The 18,898-nt window shown below is 38.3% G+C and overlaps 1 protein-coding gene across 9 annotated transcripts in view; it reads right to left on the bottom strand.

Moving 5' to 3' along the window:
• Window positions 1-18,898, bottom strand: part of LOC106061566 (calmodulin-A-like) — a 313,065-nt gene that overhangs the window by 102,784 nt on the left and 191,383 nt on the right. The window contains exon 2 of one of the 9 annotated variants that reach the window (XM_056016316.1): window positions 3,017-3,082. The exons of 5 other annotated variants lie outside the window; for them this stretch is intronic. In XM_056016316.1, the coding sequence (XP_055872291.1) occupies window positions 3,017-3,079 (63 nt within the window). In that variant the 5' untranslated portion in view covers window positions 3,080-3,082. Of the gene's footprint in view, window positions 1-3,016; window positions 3,083-4,969; window positions 5,135-14,636; window positions 14,808-18,898 lie in introns of those variants that run through there. 3 more of the 9 variants (XM_056016325.1, XM_056016326.1, XM_056016327.1) reach the window with 3 other exon arrangements.

Below are 18,898 nucleotides of genomic sequence, written 5' to 3'. Positions count from 1 at the left end.
CTTAAACGATATATTCGTTGATTCTGGATGAAGAAACAAAAATATATTCGCGAAATCTTCGGTGTGCATGTTTATTTTGGAATTTTATACGAGTTCGACCCAGTCCTCGCCATCAAGATTCGCCCCTACATAATTAGGAGGACGGGTGGTTTTGATACTTTACTACAACACAGCGGACGTAGGACGTAGGCGTCTAATTGACGTCAATGTTTCTTGATGTTTTAATTCAATAGTCAGTGACTGGTTTCTACCACTCGTCTCTGCCTCGGTACAGACGAACCGAGTGTCTGTCACCTTTTTCTGTCTACTGTGCCATTAGGAACTTCGAATCAAATTACTTTGACATTCCCACAAACTGTCGTGGAGGACGTGGTAACTGAGAGATAAAGCGCTTGGCTTCCGAACCGTGGTATGTCGGGTTCAAATCTCGGCGAAGACTGGAATTCTGAATTTCGGGACTTTTAGGACGCCTGTGAGTCCATCCAACTCTAAAGGGTTTGGGAAAAGTTAAAGGGCATTTGTCGTTGTGCTGGCAACATGACACTCTTGTTAGCCGTCGACCATAGAAGCAGGTGACCTTTACATCATCTGCCCTATAGGTGGTGGCGTCACTAGGGTCGGTGTCACCTGGTGCGGCATGCTCGGGTGTCCCCCCTCCCCCCTTTCAATGACCATAAACTCAAAGGCGGACCCTAAGGGTCCAGCAATGGGTCTTTTGATTGATAAACAACGTGAGTAAAAAAAAAAAAAGTTTCCAAAATAACAGAAGGTGATATAAAATAAAATGTGCAAATACGCTTTTCGTTTTTTGTAATGAACTAGAAGGCAATATGATCTCTGTCTTACTGCCATTACAAATTAGCAAAAGTAATAAGTTTAACAAAAATTAGGTGAAACACAGTGTCATTGGTTAGTAGGTAAATGTAAACAGGTCCTATGACGTGTTTTAAAGTACAAACATATTAATATGTTTCTTTAAAAAAGAGTGAATGTCGCAAGCAGAATTATTATTCGACATGTTTATATAGTTATTATTATAGTTAAATATTTTACATAATATTACAATGTTATGGCGACCTCAGTGCATGCACACACAAAAAAGTGGCATTAATTAGACTTTATAAAACTGTTTGTTTGTAGATACAGAGCCTAGCGTACAGAAAGAGAGAAATGTATATATGTCGTAGGCTTTCAAATTATTATACGCCAATATTCTAATGTTAATAACTGCTGCCCTAGGAGTAGAAACATACAACTCACAAAAGAACAACATGGTTGTGCACTAACAAGAGAAATAAAAAAAAAACATTTAAAAAAACAAAAAACACGTGTGGAGATATCAAAATAGATCCCATTTTTTTTAAGGTCAGACATTTATCACAGAAAACAGAATTTTGAAAAATAATACAATAAAAATATATTTTTTGTTAAATAAAGCTTATAGAGTGAAGGGAGATGACGTCCAATAGCTGCCATATATCTCACTATATAAAAACAATAATAATTACCACTAATTTATTCACTAATTTGTTATTTTATTTTGATCGATTCACGTTTTGTCATGGACAATGAATCATAGTGCACACACTTTTAACTTGATCCGATGATGGGAAGTGGGAGAAAAACGTGTGAGATAATGTACCCAGACAGACAAAGTGGTTGACATAATCCTTGCAACAACAACAAAAAAAAAAAAACAGTCAATGATAGAACTGAACCAACAATTACCCTAAATGCAAGTCGGCGTGCAACCCTTTGGCTATCAATGTCTTTGCGAAAATTGCTCTCGGTCGAGTTTGCCCTAAGTCAGCAGAAATGTGAGTTGATAATGGACATACGACCGAGTGGACGTAGGGAACTGTACTCGTGTACAGTCGTGAACGAAATGAAAAATGTTGAATCCAGTACAAAACGCATGTTTATGAATAGAGAATAATTTGATTCCGGATGATTCAACTTTAATTCAACTTTTTAATTGAAACACAGACATTTTAAGTCGGACCTAAAAGTTGAATTTCAAATAAGTAGAAGAGAAAAAGAAAAAAAGCCCTGGGATAACAAGCTGCACTCTTCATCAATGTACTCATTATTTTAATCAGAGGGAGTGCGGTGTTTAAAATAAGGAACTCATTGTTCTTACAAGAAGTACGTGTGAACTTACTAGATACAATAATAAGCCTTTTTGAGGGTAAAATGTAATTATTGGTAATGCTCTTGATAGTACCAATATAACACTGACGGTTCTTACTGTATGGAACATTTGATATTCAAAATCATTTTAGAACACTTGCATAAATATTGAGTTTGAATTTTAAAAAAATATTAAAAAGAATTAAGAAAAACATTTTAAAAAGTATTTTAAAGAGGACAATACCTCCATTATTAAACTTCAAATATAACAATTTGAAAAAACAAATTCTATCATTTTCTGGTTAAATTTGGGCATTGAGCCCGTGACACCGTCAGCTGCATTTTCGGATTCGGCCAACGAGGTAGGTACATTTGTATGATTATTTATTGGTATGTTCATTATATGGACATCTAGATCTAATACTAGACCTAAAGTTCTGATTAAGAACGTTTAAGATCTAGTCTAGATCTACTTCTAGAATCTACATGTAATCTATATTAGATTTAAGTAAAAATATAAGCAAGGCTTATATAAACTTCAATAAAATTGAAGCAACTTTAAATTCACTCAGATATGGCATAATTACGGTAATACAGCTGACTACGCCATGTTGGCTCTAGACCTAAATATAGACCTAGTAATTCTTTTCTCAGCAATATATATGAACTGTTAAATTTCTAGGAAAATCGTTAGAACCGTTTTTGAGATCAGCTGTCCAGGTTCCTGGATCCAGGTTCCATGAAGTTCTGACTTGAATGGCGGTATTTTATGAAAGTGGTGGTGGATAGAAGCTGAACAGACCCGCAAAGTGTAGGCCCCCTACCAGTGTGCAAGTAATGAAAGTGCTTGAAAAAAACAACTAATAAAATGTAGTGTTATACTCACAGGAGACCCTCCGCTGGCCGTGTCTGGAGAACTTTCAAACTCTACTGTCTCCACAGGGACCATAGTCTGTTGAGGTTTCAGCGGTAAGTTACGTCATGACTTGACACACACATAGGGAGCATACACACACTGACATCTACACACACAACGCACACACATGCACCGAACTAATGATTTTTTACAATCGAGCCAACAGTCCAGAGCGTCAAAATCGAACGATGCCGTATTAAGAGATCAATCAGGTCAATACTAAGACCAGTCACACACACAAAAACGTATAGTTCGTCTGTATTGATTCAAGTCCAATGTCCAAGATGTAACAGTCGCATGTCAGTCAAGCCTTAGTCCACTTGTGTCCATATCAGGTTTGGTCAACGGCTTAGCGTGTCCGATCAATAGGAACTTACGACGAATTGGTCCAAACTCTTTCAAGGTCAATAAGAGTTCAATGATTGAGATCGGATCAATACCTACCTAAACAAACTCGACTGTATTGTCTCTCGTGTCCCGTGACGTAAAATGACACAATTAAATATTTACTTTTCAATTCCACCACCTAGCGAGCAGTTCACGAAGGCTTAGAATTCCCAACCACGAAGCAAATTGCTCGAGAATACATTGAAAAACAGAACCAAAAAAATTGCCACAAATTTGCTAACTTAGCAATATATATTTCCTCTAAATACAATTTTGTTTTCAGATAGTTTTTTATTTTTAAATATCAACTGATAATATGTAGATTAGAGAGGTAGAAATTGAAAGTACCATCTTTAACCGCGTAAAGCTCATCTGTTTCTATGGCTTACGGTTAACGAGGATGTTATGTGGCCAGAACAACAACCAACAGCCTTTACTTTCAGCAATTAATGTCAGGTACCCATAAGGTTTGGGTGGACCCAGGGGCGTCCTGAAAATCCCTTAACTAAAATCCTCACCGAGATTCGAGCCCGCGCACCTTTGTTCGGATTTTCGGAAACCAAGCGCTTCACCACCCAGCCACCTGGACTGAAAGTGGAAGAGATGCCAAAGAAAAGGGATTCGAGTTTTAAAAGGTCATAAGGTCACTCATTTACAAGCCAGAAAACTAAAAGCACATCAAGATCTAGAAGCCAGAAAACTAATAGCACATCAAGATCTAGAAGCCAGAAAACTAATAGCACATCAAGATCTAGAAGCCAGAAAACTAATAGCACATCAAGATCTAGCGCACACACAACAAGGAACTCGTCCAATGCCTCGGCAAACAGAATAAAACCGTTTTGAATTTTTATTTTTTATTTTTTGAGACTCTTAGTTGTAATACTCGTGATCTATTAGAGGTTTTCATTGATGACGGAATTATGAAGAGTTCGATCTTTGGTGTATCCGGTGTAGAGACTAAAGGAAGGGTTCATAAGCTTTGGTTTATTCCACAAATACTCAAAGCTGTAGTCATCGAGGCTATTGATCTGCGCCCGTACTGAGACCAAGCAAGTTGGCGAACTGTTCAAAAAATGTCCCTAGGATTTAAACCTAACAATTTTGTCTCAAGTCTATTTTCATTGCATTAGATTAAGTAGCTATGTTAAAAATAGTGTGTGTGTGTGAGAGAGAGAGAAGAGGGTGACCAGACAGCAAGAAAGCGTATTAATAAAGCGTATATCAACTCACTCTGTCTGTCTGTCTGCCTGTTTGGTACAAATCTTGTACGAATTATTTCTCCCACTTCCGATTCACGGATCAAGTTGAATCTCTGCACAATTATTCCTTGTCAATGAAAACACGAGAATTGATAAAAACAAGTAACCATTAAGCAAATTAGTTCGTGGTAATTAAATAATTTTGTTTTAAAAAGAAACACAAATCTTGCAGTATTGAGAGATATGACAGTAAATGTGCGTTTTTTCCCCCCTTTATATACCTTTTTTTTTTCTAAATCATTTTTTCAATACTTTGCTTGTGGTACTTACTGACCTAAACTGACCTTTTGGTATGAAAAGAAAACCACAATAACAATTATCCCACGAAGTACTTTTAATGAACTCCAAACAGCACTGTTAAAATAAAAACAAAAAAGGTTCTCTTGGCCTGCTTTCTAAGACATGACGCTAAGACGCAACGTCAAGACACTTGGACTTAATGTCACACTCTAGACGGGAAAAAAAACTCAGGTCAAAGGTCACCACATGGCTCATAACGTGTGGGGTTTTTTTTCTTCCCAAGGGCGTAGCGGTTTGAGAGAGAAAACAAGAAGAAGAAGAAATTATTATTAGCGTGAAGTAATAATACATCGTGGGCTATGTTTAGAATTCTCGCTTCAGATTATCCTGTGTAGGAATCTCAAACTGAGGCCCCTTTTTTTTTTGTTGAAATTTGCATAGCAAAGTGAAAGGCTATAATTAGATAGCAAGGGGACCAGTTACCTCCGCTGGAAACACTTAGGTAAAATTAGCAGAAATGAAATAGTTTAGTAATTTGCACAGGGATTAGAAAGGGGGGGGTGAGGTGAAGGCAATAAAAAAGGGGGGAGGGGGCGAATGCAATCTGAAGACTGAGTAGGAAGATGGGCAACGTAGGAAGATGGGAAAACATGATGAGGAAGGAGAGAGAGACAGAGGGAGAGAAGAGAAGGAGAGAGAAGGAGAGGAAAGAAATAGTAGAAGGACAGGGGACGGATGGTTTTAGAAAAGGAAATGGGCTTGAAATAATAAGAAATTAAACGAACTAGGAATATAGAATGTAGGTAGAAAATATCATGAATGAGGGAGAGAAAGAAAAAAGGAAAGAAAGAAAAAATAGAGAAAACGAGAAATAGAGGGAGACAGAGATAAAAATAGAGAGGGACATACAGAGGGAGATAGAGCGAATTAAACAGACCGCAAACATCGTCGATGGTGGTCTTGGACAATGTTCTCGTAGTGAGCGTCACAAGCCTCTGCCCTCCCTCGTAGTGAGCGTCACAAGCCTCTGCCCTCCCTCGTAGTGAGCGTCACAAGCCTCTGCCCTCCCTCGTAGTGAGCGTCACAAGCCTCTGCCCTCCCTCGTAGTGAGCGTCACAAGCCTCTGCCCTCCCCCGTAGTGAGCGCCACAAGCCTCTGCCCTCCCCCGTAGTGAACGCCACAAGCCTCTGCCCTCCCCCGTAGTGAGCGCCACAAGCCTCTGCCCTCCCCCGTAGTGAACGCCACAAGCCTCTGCCCTCCCCCGTAGTGAGCGCCACAAGCCTCTGCCCTCCCCCGTAGTGAGCGCCACAAGCCTCTGCCCTCCCCAGTATTGAGCGCCACAAGCCTCTGCCCTCCCCCGTAGTGAGCGCCACAAGCCTCTGCCCTCCCCCGTAGTGAGCGCCACAAGCCTCTGCCCTCCTCCGTAGTGAGCGCCACAAGCCTCTGCCCTCCCCCGTAGTGAGCGCCACAAGCCTCTGCCCTCCCCCGTAGTGAGCGTCACAAGCCTCTGCCCTCCCCCGTAGTGAGCGTCACAAGCCTCTGCCCTCCCCCGTAGTGAGCGTCACAAGCCTCTGCCCTCCCCCGTAGTGAGCGCCACAAGCCTCTGCCCTCCCCCGCCCCTACTCCAAGATTTACTTTATTCTTATGCTAATGGTTGTCACCAAGTGGAAATGGAAAGGGATATAATTCATTTAGTCACTTAAGAGTTTTGTTTTTCTTCCCCCCCCCCCCCCCAGGAGAGTACATCAGTCTCAACGACTGACACGGAGATGCTCCCATTGCGTTTCAAAGACTCTATCGAATACAACTAGAACACCCTTGGCCATTCTGGCGGCAGATGGTCATCCATGAGTCAGTCTTGATTAATATGTGTGTATTTATAAACACATTTTACATTCATTGGACGTGTCCCGTCCAACACACACACACACACGCATGCAGACGCACACACAAATACTCACGCACACATGCACATAAAACAATCTGGCTTTTGATTCAAAGGCAGGATTTAATGAACTAAAATATACTTTAAAAAAACAACAAAAAAAACATAACATTTTTAAAATGAGAAGAAGAAAAATACGTATCCATCTTCCTTTGTACCAATGATTTTAACTCACTTTTTAGAAATGTAAACTAATACTAATCTCTAGTCTTGCACCATAGGTATATATAGCAAATATCTTCCCGTTTAACTTCGTAACAACACTAAAAGCTCAACAATTCATGGGATTTCAGTTTGATTTTTTTCCCTCTTTTATATATATATATATATATATATATATATATATATATATATATATATATATATATATATATTAGGGGTGCACCGGATAGTCCCTCCGGCTCCGGCTTCTGCCGAATATCCGGCATTTTTTACTATCCGGTGCTATTCGGCTCCGGTCGGATATCACTACCGGATAGTAAACCGGATAGTAAAAAATACACCTATTTAATATGCATAAAGTGGACCTCGTTCCATTAATGTCTGTTGTAGAATGTATTAATGCTTATATGAAAACAAAATAATGTGCTTAAAAACAGAGCCATTATGAATATGCACCAAACATCGTTTATTATAAAGACAAGGTATGTTAATAACTTAATATAAATAGAGATGAAACTTTACATCATAAATGCGCTTTACATACAGAGCAGCAATGGCTGGCACTTTTTTCAATTTGTCTTGACCTTTGAGTAAGTTAGTTAACATGTTAAAATGCTACATTCCTTGACTACGTCAAGCTGACCAGACGTCTGTCTAGCTGTGTGGGTATATCTCCAGAGGTAGAGATGAACAACTCCCACCCCCTTTTATTTGTTTAGTCCATCACATTGAGTTTATTTATAGGCAGGTAACCACAAGTTAAATACGATGGACGTAGGTTTAATGTCAGCGTATTGACACTCTCTAGTAGTCACACCTTTCGAGGGAACTGAGTTTGTTTACTTAGTAGTTAATCTTTATTGGGGGGGGGGGGCTGGACTACAAGAGCCACACCTCTAAGGTGACCAGGTATATTTCTAGATGAACATCTCCCTCCCCCTTTTATTTGTTTAGCCCATCACATTGAGTTCATTGATTGACAGGTGACCCCAAGTCAGATACGATGGACGTAAGCACTCTCTACAGGTCACACGAGGGAACTAGGTTTATTATTGGGGGGGGGACTAGACTTTACATTATAAATTCATATTACATACGTAGCAGCGATGTCTGGCACACTTTAAAAGCTAGTCTTGACCTTTGAGTGGTCTAGTAACCATGTAATATTTCTTAACTATGTCTAGCTGATTGTCTAGAAGTGCGGGTATATCTCCAGAGGTAGAGATGAGCAACCCCCACCTCCTTTTGTTTGTTTAGTCCATAACATTGAGTTCACAGATAGGCAGCTGACCACATTAAGCCAGATGTCAACGTGTTGACACTTTCTAGAGGTCACATCTTATGAGGGAACTGAGTTTGTTTACTTGGAGAAGAATTTTTATTAGGGGCGGGACTACAAGCCAAATCTCCATAAGGTTACTCTGGTATGAGTGTGTTTATTATGAGATAGGTTGTCAATCAAGGGTCTGGACCACAACCCACACCTTTTATACTATTGGCAGGGACAATAAGTTTGTTTACTTAAAGTCTCAATTAGGAGGCTGGACTACAAGCCAAACAGACACTGACCAGGGGTATCTTTAAAGGTAGGGCTCAAGAGACTCAACACGCTCAACTTCTTATTTGTTTAATCCATGACAATGTATTGATAGACATTGACCATTCTTAAGCCAGAATGGATTAACGCAGATTGTTGAGAAACATTGACACTGTCTAGAGGTCACTAGATGATGACACTACGTTTGTTTACTTGGAGAGAAATGTCATTTAGGGCGCTGAACACACGTTCGTTGCACAATAAAATAAAACAAATATGTGCATGTGTGCATGTATGTATTTTTTTCCCTTGTATTAAAACCTTTAGAAAGAAAGCTAATTTCATTGTTTAATTCTATTGACTTAATATATAAAGGAAAACCTTACAGTAAAATTTAACATCGCAGAAAATACATTGATCTAAAGCACCACAATTAGATCTAGTAAACAAAGAAAAAATATGCTGAAATGTTAAGAAACACTTGACCTCTGTAACTAAGGTACGGATATAATTTATCAATATGCTTGACTGACCATGCCAATGTGTTATCTTTTTTCGCCTGCACACTAAACACTATTGCGAATGCCCAAGAACAAAAACGCGTTGTCAACACCATCATCTATACACACTACACTAGGACTACATGTGTAGGCTCACTACGTCTATCTGACCAGATTGTTACTATCAGTCGAACACAGAGTCTATTTATGTTGTTTTTTTGGTACGGAGGGTGTGAATGAGTTTTTTTTTCTTCTATAGTAGATTTTCCTGATTTTCTTAGATCTATATAACAGTAGATCTAAACATAGATACCAATAATAGGCCTACAGACTACAATTAAATCTATGCTTCGCAACATCAAGGCTCAGGCTATAAGTAGGTATAATAGATGTTCCTGCTGTTAATAAAATATCGTTTGACGCAAATGAATTAATAAATATATGACCTACTACGCTTCAGATTCCAACTATTAACTAACAGCTATCAGTATTAAGCCCTTGAAACCAGAACCAGAAGCAGTCTTTGGACTTAAAATTACAAGTCTGATGACCAGTTGTTGGTCAGAAATTCTTGAACACATACATCCAACCACCATACAAGCCAGATGAGAGATTTACATTAGTAACTAGTTAAATATATACTAACATATTTTACATTGACCCTCCAACACACAGCCTTTATGGTTGGTGGCCTCGTACATGCTACACAGATTAATTTTTGTTTATAAATACTGTTAAGCTTGAATAAATCAATCAGTAACAGAGTTTAAAACAATAAAGTATATAAAAGGAAAAAAAATAATACCAACAATATAGGTATGTTATTTAACAGTTTCGTAAAATGCTCAGCAATACAAGCTATTTACAAGACACTTAGGTATTCGGCTCCGGCTCCGGCTCCGGCCCCGGCCGAATATCAAATTTTACTATCCGGTCATATCCGGCTCCGGCCGGATATCAAAAAGTACTATCCGGTGCACCCCTAATATATATATATATATATATATATATATATATAAATTCCCATTCTTTACATGTAGGTTGCAACCTTTTTGGGAGAATACCTAAAATAAAATACAAAGGTTTAATAGAAAGCTTGCGATTATTCGCAAATTGCCGTGCTCAGACTGAGGATCTATAAAGACCGTTTCTTGGGTAGCGGCTAAGGGGTAAAAGGAATCTTATGTAAAAAAAAAATTTACTCCAATCTGTTCGAAGGTTAAAGGTATCTCTTAATAGATTAGTCAGTCGGTGAATGGTATGTTGCGTTTATATATTTAAGATTATTTAATGTTTAATATATATGTAATGAAGATCTAGGGTTTAGAGAAAGGAACTTATTACAAAACGTGTAATGGAAAGGCGGGACAGAGAGGGAGAGGAATTTTTTTTTTTTGGTGCTTTGATTCTATCTGAACTTAAGTCATGAAATTGATTATTGTGAACCTATCAATCACATTCAGTAATCGATCGCATTAATCAATTGATTTATCGATTAATTTAGTCTTTTTTCCCCCTTCTTTTTTATTTCACCTAATCTGAACAACCAATCAAAGGTGTCAAGTAATGTCATCGATGATATCAATTGGAATTTTATACCTATATTCAATTTCCCAATTAGTGAAAAGTTAAAGCTGATACATTATTTTTACAGTATTGTTTTAAAAATGGTGTCTCGTATAAATAAGAACAAAAAAAAAAACACTGGGCGTACTTAATGTTCAAAACAAAAGTGTTTAAAAAATAACCGTTGCACCCGTGTTTGGTTGACTGCAAAATACGACACGAGAATTTCAAACATCGCTTTTAGTTATTCTGAGACCTAAACGTGACAGACGGACGGATAGACGGACCGCACAAAAAACTATGGGGGCCTTTCTCCTGCGGTCAGTGTTTGTGCAGGAGAATGTGCTTATGGTCACAAAGTGTTCAAAAGGTGTTCTAAGGGTCAATGCTTGCGTTGCAAGGTGTGAACTTGGTAACTTTTTGAGTGACTGTCCGTATAATAACACACACACAAATTTACACACACACACTTTTAACTTCCTCCCCCCCCTTTTTTCCCACTTTAGTAACACCCCTGTCCCCCTCGCCTTATGTTATAAAATATCTCTAGCACACACACACACACTGTGACACTATATGTGATAATACATCCCCCACCCCCTCCCAACCCGTTATGTACACGGCTCGTTAAATTCACAATGCAATTCTCTGGTTGCGACTTTTTTTTTCTTTCTTTTTTCTTTTCGGTCATATGATTGTCACCTGACTGGAGCACACTGCCATATATAAACATAACAACTAAATACAAATCAATAACATTTCTCTGAACAATTTTGGTTCAAACTGTGAATGTCCTAATCGCGTCAGTGTGTTTTGAAACGGCTAATACCCGGGGTGTCACAGGAAAACGATGGAAGGTTAGTGGGGGAGGGGGGTGAGGGGGGGATTAAACTCGTTTGGATCCTTCCCTTTTTTTAAAATCGATACATAGTATTGGGAGGAACTAGACTCCTTTGAATGACGTCACGTTGTGCTCGGCCAATTCGATTTATCAAAAGAAACCAACCAGCATCCATTAAAAGCACACTTTTTTCACTCACCAATATATCTCAGTTCCCCGATATCTCGTATGCTCTCTCTCTCTCTCTCTCTCTCTCTCTCTCTCTCTCTCTCTCTCTCTTTATTTAGTGATTTTCTCAATGGCAAGTCTTTCTTCCACAACCGTATTGAACAGTTTCATGCAAATCGATTATTCAAGAATCGATGTCGCGAGAATCGATGTGGCCCGTCCTATATTTAAACTGAGTGTCAACATGCAAATGTCAAAGGTGTTTAAATGTGTTGGGCTACTTGAGTACTCCGTTTTTTTTTTCTGTCTCCGGCTCCCCTGGTATCGATAATTGGATATGTTTGAATTGGTTATGCAAACATGGCTCCCCCTGGCGGAGGAAAACATCAACAGTGCTTATCTAAGGAATTTTTTTTTATAGGGGAATTTTTTGTTGTTGCCAGTCTTTGATGTCGAATTCGATACATGGCTTTGGCGACCCGGCTCATAAATATTTATTAGATTATAATAAAGAGTACCGAATATAACATTTTCCAAAATGGCTTTTATCATAGTTCATAGAGGCCTACGAGCATTCAAGGGGCATAACTTCTTTATCCTATTCTCTGACCATTATATATACCTACGAGATCACCAGGACTTAGATTTTGAGTTACTGAAAGAGATTGATGCTTATATTAAAGATACTTTGAACTAAAAGAATATTCCGATGGTCGTTTAAAAAAAAAAAGTCAACTCAAACTCTCTGGACATATCACAAGGTCACCAGGGCTCGCAAAGACCTTCCGTCAGGGAACAGTATCAGGAAAAAGAAAAGCGAGGGGAAGACACTATAATAAAATCATTGAAAGCGATTCTATCCAAGGAAGAGATATGAAGTAAAAACGGCCCAAAGATCTTGTATTGTGCCCCAAGGTTCAGAAGACTAAGGAATACGACAAGGGGTTTATAATTATTATTATTATTATTATTACTCTTTAAGATACCGTATAGTCAAAGTTGAGGTCCACATCTTAGGCTTTGATGTTCACATCTAGGTAATTAAATCATTGTTTGTTTGTTTCATTGTTTGTCGTCCCGCAGGACGATGGTGGGTGGCAGCGGGCAGGGCATGAACCCGGGATGATCATGAAGTCTGAACGAGTGCGCATTGAGCACAACTATGTCTAGAATTCCCCTTTATTCCTAAAGTTCAAACGTTCATTAAATGTTCATTATTTTAAACTGGACACAAACATGTTTCATTCAAAAATAAAAAAACAGCAGGTGGAAGAAACAAAAAATTATACGAAAAATGAAGAAAATAATGAGACAAACATTGAAACATATTGAAAGAGTGAAGCAAAGAAAAAAACAAGGAAAGAAAAAGGAAAGAAACAAAGAAAGAAACGAAAAAAAAACAAAGAAAGAAAAAAAAACACATAAAAAACAAACAAACAAAAAACAAAGGAAGAAACAAGTAAATAAACAAGAAAAGAAACAAGGAAAAGAACAAAAAAAAAAAAAGAAACAAACCAATCAAAAGAAATAAATGAAAAAAAAAACAACAAAGAAAAAAACACAGAAAGAAACAAACAAACAACAAGGCAATGCATCTCTGTTCTGTTCAGGCAACTCTCTGCAAGTAAGTTTTTGGAAAGATATAAATCAATGAAATATCTCGATCTACTTTCAATAAGCACATTTGAGCTTTGAGTAACGAAAGAAATACATTTTTATTGAAATGTGTAGAAAACAAAATTATTTTTAGAAAAATCTTGCGCTCAAACAGAAAGCAGAAATCAACTTGTCACCAAATAAAAGTCAGACATCACGACTTAACGAGGATGCCACTTGCAGAAATAAAACTTTGCAATGAACAGAAAGTCCAGCCAATCTGCAATGAATAGAGAGTCCAGCCGTTTTTTAATTAATGCTTACATGAGGCACACACATATTAAACTAAGAATTAGTCATATTAGATGATAATATATGAAGAAATGACTATTTGACTATTTCCCGACATCAGTATCGCAATTTCAACTGTTCTTTTGTTATTTTCTATTGAAGTATGACCAATACATTATCTACGGCGACGGAGGGGGCTGGGGGGGGGGGGGGGGGGGAGGTCGATTGAAGCTGCCCAGGAAATTAAACAAAAGCAGACCTGGACCACTTGAAACCAGACCACGAAAGTTACTTTCTTTTCATCTTTCATTCATCCACTCACACGTTCATTCTTTCCACACTCGACATCTGCCTCGCGCAATTTACAATCAGCTCCTTTTTGAATCCATACTAGGCAGCGGGTCTCATTCTGGTAGCTAACCACCATCCAGCGACATGTCATTAAAGTGGAATGTATGGGGTTCTGTAGGAAAAATAGTACCTCAGTCAACTGGGCGGTCGGGCTCCTTGAGCAGCTCATTGACTTCGGTCTCAGAGGTCAGCTCTCACCTGTGGCTCCAAGCCGTTGTCAACATGCGGCAACGGCCACAGCACGGTATCGATACTATGCAGAGGGTCTTATTTTCGCAGCTAAGCACCATCCAGCGACATGTCATCAAAGTGCGTATCAATAAAATGCAGCGGGTCTCAGTTTGGCAATTAAGCGCCATCTAGAATCTAGAGACATGTCAGCAAAATGCATCTACAACAAGGACACATTTTTGAGTCTAGCTACGGGTTATTTCTTGGAAGTCAAGCTTCACATCCACACCACCAAGGAAAATTCCTCTCGCCCAACGCAAGCACATATTCGCGAGTTCGCGACATATCAGTAGGTCCATTTAAAGATGAAACAAGTTCAACGCTGGATTTCCTTTACAGTACAAAGTAATGGCTCAAGATCTTTCTGAACCAGTGTTATTACAAAAGACAAAGTTCCCTTACGAATGTAGACATTTTATAAATGCGTTAAAAAAATTCCTACGAATTAGACTATTACATTTTTAAACGTTGGACAATTTAAACACACACACACACACACACACATTATAATACCTTTCTCTATACTGCAATGAGCAATCCCACTTAGCTCTAAATCTTCTCATTCAAATCTAGCTAGTAAAATGTTGTTTTTTTTTAAGTTGGTGACGTCACGTCTGCGCAGGTCACGTGACAAAACAATCATAACGCCATCTTGGTACTTAGACTCTTGTAAGATTTATAATCGAAGCCACACTGAAATAATGGCGACTCCAGTCGTGGCCCTTGGAGTGACGGTTAGTGAACAGGTTCTGGCGAAAAGAACATTTGTCTATAGGTGTGTGTATGTGTGTGTGTGTGTTGAGAGGTTTACCTATTGATTGGTGATCGAAGATCTAGCCCCCCCCTCCCCCCACTTTCCAGTTCATCTCTCCGTCCATTTCAACCATGAGCACCCCCCTCCCCAAGTATTCCTTATATACACAGCTTTACCAGGACTCTTTGAATTTTTTTTCTAACGATCGATTTGAAATCGATGGATCGCTACAATATTAACTAAATATAGGCCAATTCATGTGTTTGTATATATGGAGCCCTGATAGATAAAAAAAAAAAAAAGCAACTATTGATGTTCAATAACCAAATTCCGTAATTTTTGTTCTTTCGTAAAGAAATGTAGGAACAGAAAACGCTTAGTTTCAATAAAAGTAAAATTTAATGTTGGCAATTTGAGATAAATATGTTTAAACCAGGTAAGAACCATGTCAATTGTCAGGCACGTCTGATCTGTTGAAAATGTTGTCACTACGAGCCCAGCCACTCAAACCCCGTTTTCATTTTTTTTACTGTTTCCTTTAGACTAATTTCCAATCAATGCTGGACTAATCGATATATTTTTATTTTTTTTGGCCTTTGACCTCTCATCGCTTGTGGACTCCAGACACACAGGGATGCCAGAAGCCACGGGTTGAGAAAAAAACAGAGAAGGAATTGGGAACTCTTTATCGAAGAGTTGCCAGGGTAAAATGGGTAGGTCACACACGCAACCATCTAGTAGACACACACACACACACACACACAGAACTAACCGGCCAGGTATAGGGCTGGAGAGACGGACTGAAGTAAAGATTAAAATATTTCTGGTGGAGTTTCAGGCGTGGTGGTGGGGGTGATGGGGAGGTTTGTCATAAGACCCCCATAATACACAAAGTTTCAAAAACCTGGTAATTCAAGGGGAAAAAAAAGTACTGGGGGGGGGTTGTTCCAGTAGTGAATGAAGATAAAAGCGTTTTCTGGGCCTTTCGATTGAAGGCTGTAGAAACAAAAAAATACTATTCCGGTCGAAATAAATATATACCCATTATTTCAACGTGGTGCAGCATGGGTATCAGCTAGTATCAATAGACACACACACACACACAAACAGAATACATACATGTAATATCATCGCCACTCTCTTGATTACAAAACATGTGTCTAACGAACTTCTTATGGTCCGACAGTTACGCTGGGCAGCTTACGCATTCTGTATAGGGGGACTAACATATGCCAAAAGCCGTCTTTTTTGGTGAGCAGAAAGGTGGTCGACATATCAGAGGTGCCCCACGGAAACACTTAAAAGACCAGCTCCAGCTTGCTTTAACTGACACCGAAGAGAGCACCTGGTTGCATGCGGCTTCAGAACGAGACAGCTGGAGTCACTTGCAAAGGCCGCAGGATGCACATTTGAGACCAAAAAGAAAATCCGCTGCCGAGGACAGACGTATTCGGCGAAAAAAAAATCTAAATCACCCAACGGCGGACAATGATTATGTCTGCACTAGATGTGGCAAAATATGTAAGTCACAGCTGGGGCTGCGTAGCCAAGGGAAATATTGCATTCCTCATTGATCTTCGGACTCGAAGACAAGCCTAATTAGCCTAGTATCATGACAAGTCAAATGAAGCGTTGAATGCTGACATAACATTTTGTTTGTTTCGTTCCTCGTTCGGCTTGCTTCTCTTCACAAACAGATCTTGTTTTTTTATAAATTTGTCTAGTCCACATTTCGGTGACCTAGTTATCGCCCTTTAATACAACCCATGACGTGTGGAGACCAACGCATACATTATACAAGCCATTATTTTATCCAGTTTCTATTGTGAGGTGGGGGGAGGTGCTGAATAAAGTTTAAATTGTAAATCCTATTAGGTCGTCTAGGACGAAGTCCCCCCCCCCCCTTTTTTTTTCCCCTTTTCCTCTAACTGCTACGCTGGTTATTGTTCTTTGTACACCAATCAATACAGTTCAATCAATTTTTATTTTTTTAAATATCTGAACTAGATTTTTTTCTTTAAATGAATCAAACATAAATGGTATGGTCTTCACACACACACACACTAACACACACGCACACACACGCACACATACGCACACACACATATGCATTCAATAACGGCAGCCAATAACCAATTCACATGAATTTGAAGTCTGCAAAGTGTTTCAACATTTTAATTGTTTACTTCAGAAGAAAATAGAAACATTTGTACAAACAACAAAAAAACAAGCAAAATAGAAATACTCTTTTAAAAACAACCTCTCTTAGCTAAGGAGAAGAACTCCATATTTACAACTGTATATCTCAATAGTGTAAAAGTTATTTCCCGTTTTTTTTATATCGATTGACTAATTGGTTCGTTGATTATTTTTTTTTATCGATTCATGTATTGTCTTTGCGATGAATAACTGCAAGGCTCCAAACTTGATGGGTGTGGGACAAACGTTTTTTACCAGACAGACAGACAGAATTCCTATACGCTTTGTAAAAAGTTCTACTTTAATGTAACGGGCGTGGATGCAAAAGTAGGTATACATTGCTAAAATACAGCATGAGTATATTTACTGCATTTATTATACAAAAAATGTCGCATAGATATTTCCTTTCAGTTCAAGTATTAATTATCCTTAATTGAGCAAGTATATACTTTTATTTATTTTTATTTTTTCAGTATGATAGATGCTGTAAATATACCTGTTTTCTACTTTTTTCATCACAGTATAATGTATACCTATGTTTTTACTCCCCTCCCCCCCGGATATGAATATTGTAATACTAGCGCGGTGAAGAAACTTGGTTGCACGCACGGTGAAAGCTATTCCAAGACGCCAATAGACGATACCATGAATGATGATGATGTTGATGATTGTGATGATGATAAAGATAATGATGATGATGATAATCATGATGATTGTGATAATGATAATGATTATGATGATGATGATAATGATAATAATGATAATAATGATGATGATAATGATGATAATGATGATAATGATGATACTAATGATAATGATAATGATGATGATAATGATGATAATAATGATAATGATGATGATGGTGATGAAGGTGACCATGCCGATCTGCCCCGATATGTTATAACTTTAGTATAAATCGACTTCATATCAAGACGATGTTAAACTATAATACGATGTGGATGTAGATGTAGATGTCGATTACTGGAACTAGTTTACAGTCGTGACCTCGAAAAGGTCAGATTTAAAGTGTCTAAAGAGTAAAATAATCCTTTTTTCCAGTCATTCAGACTAAAATGTCGTTATAATTGAATCTTATTAAATCCATCAGCTTATAAAGTGCACGACAACACATGCATCTTTAAACACGGAATTGATGGCAATCTCTCAACATTCCTGTGCTCTAACTGCTGGACCAGTTCAGCCTTGTGTTTCTAAGAGGATCCTGAAGCTTTGGGTTCCAACTTCCATGCGAGTATCACTCTAATTGGTGGAAGAAGCAATGTCTTCAAGGCACAGCACTAAACGAGATTTGACCGAGAGCTACATATTAATAGGCGGTGAAAGAACAACACACGAATTTTTTGGTTAAATCCTTCACTTAATTAGTGTGTGGAAGAAACTCACCCAAGGCAAGTAAAAACAAAATCTTAATGGATGGAAGCAATGAATGAAAGTTCTGTTTTCATTTTTACAAGCACCACTATTGGCTTACATTTTTTTTTATGTGTGGATATATAAAATGAGGAAAAAAAAACACAAGGGCAAAAACAGCAAATCACCATCTGTCTCAATACTTCAGGAATACGTTCCCTTTTTTCTATATAAATTTTTTTTTAATTATTGTAGTTTGTACCATCGAATAAGTCAATCATTACCAGTGATGAAAGTGGCTAGAAAAAAACATTGATATGGTTTTACTAATTTGCATAACCCTTTATTCACCACAACAAATCAGTAAAATAGCAGAAGTACTTATTCTCGAGCAGAAATATGAAATAAAAAGGCCGGCATTCACCGATTGGTTACGATACGCAAAGGTTGA

The sequence above is a fragment of the Biomphalaria glabrata genome, chromosome 17 (genome assembly GCF_947242115.1).
Source record: "Biomphalaria glabrata chromosome 17, xgBioGlab47.1, whole genome shotgun sequence".
Taxonomy (NCBI): domain Eukaryota; kingdom Metazoa; phylum Mollusca; class Gastropoda; family Planorbidae; genus Biomphalaria; species Biomphalaria glabrata.
Note: the sequence above shows the minus strand (reverse complement) of the source record. Positions and strands in the feature narration are given on the sequence as shown.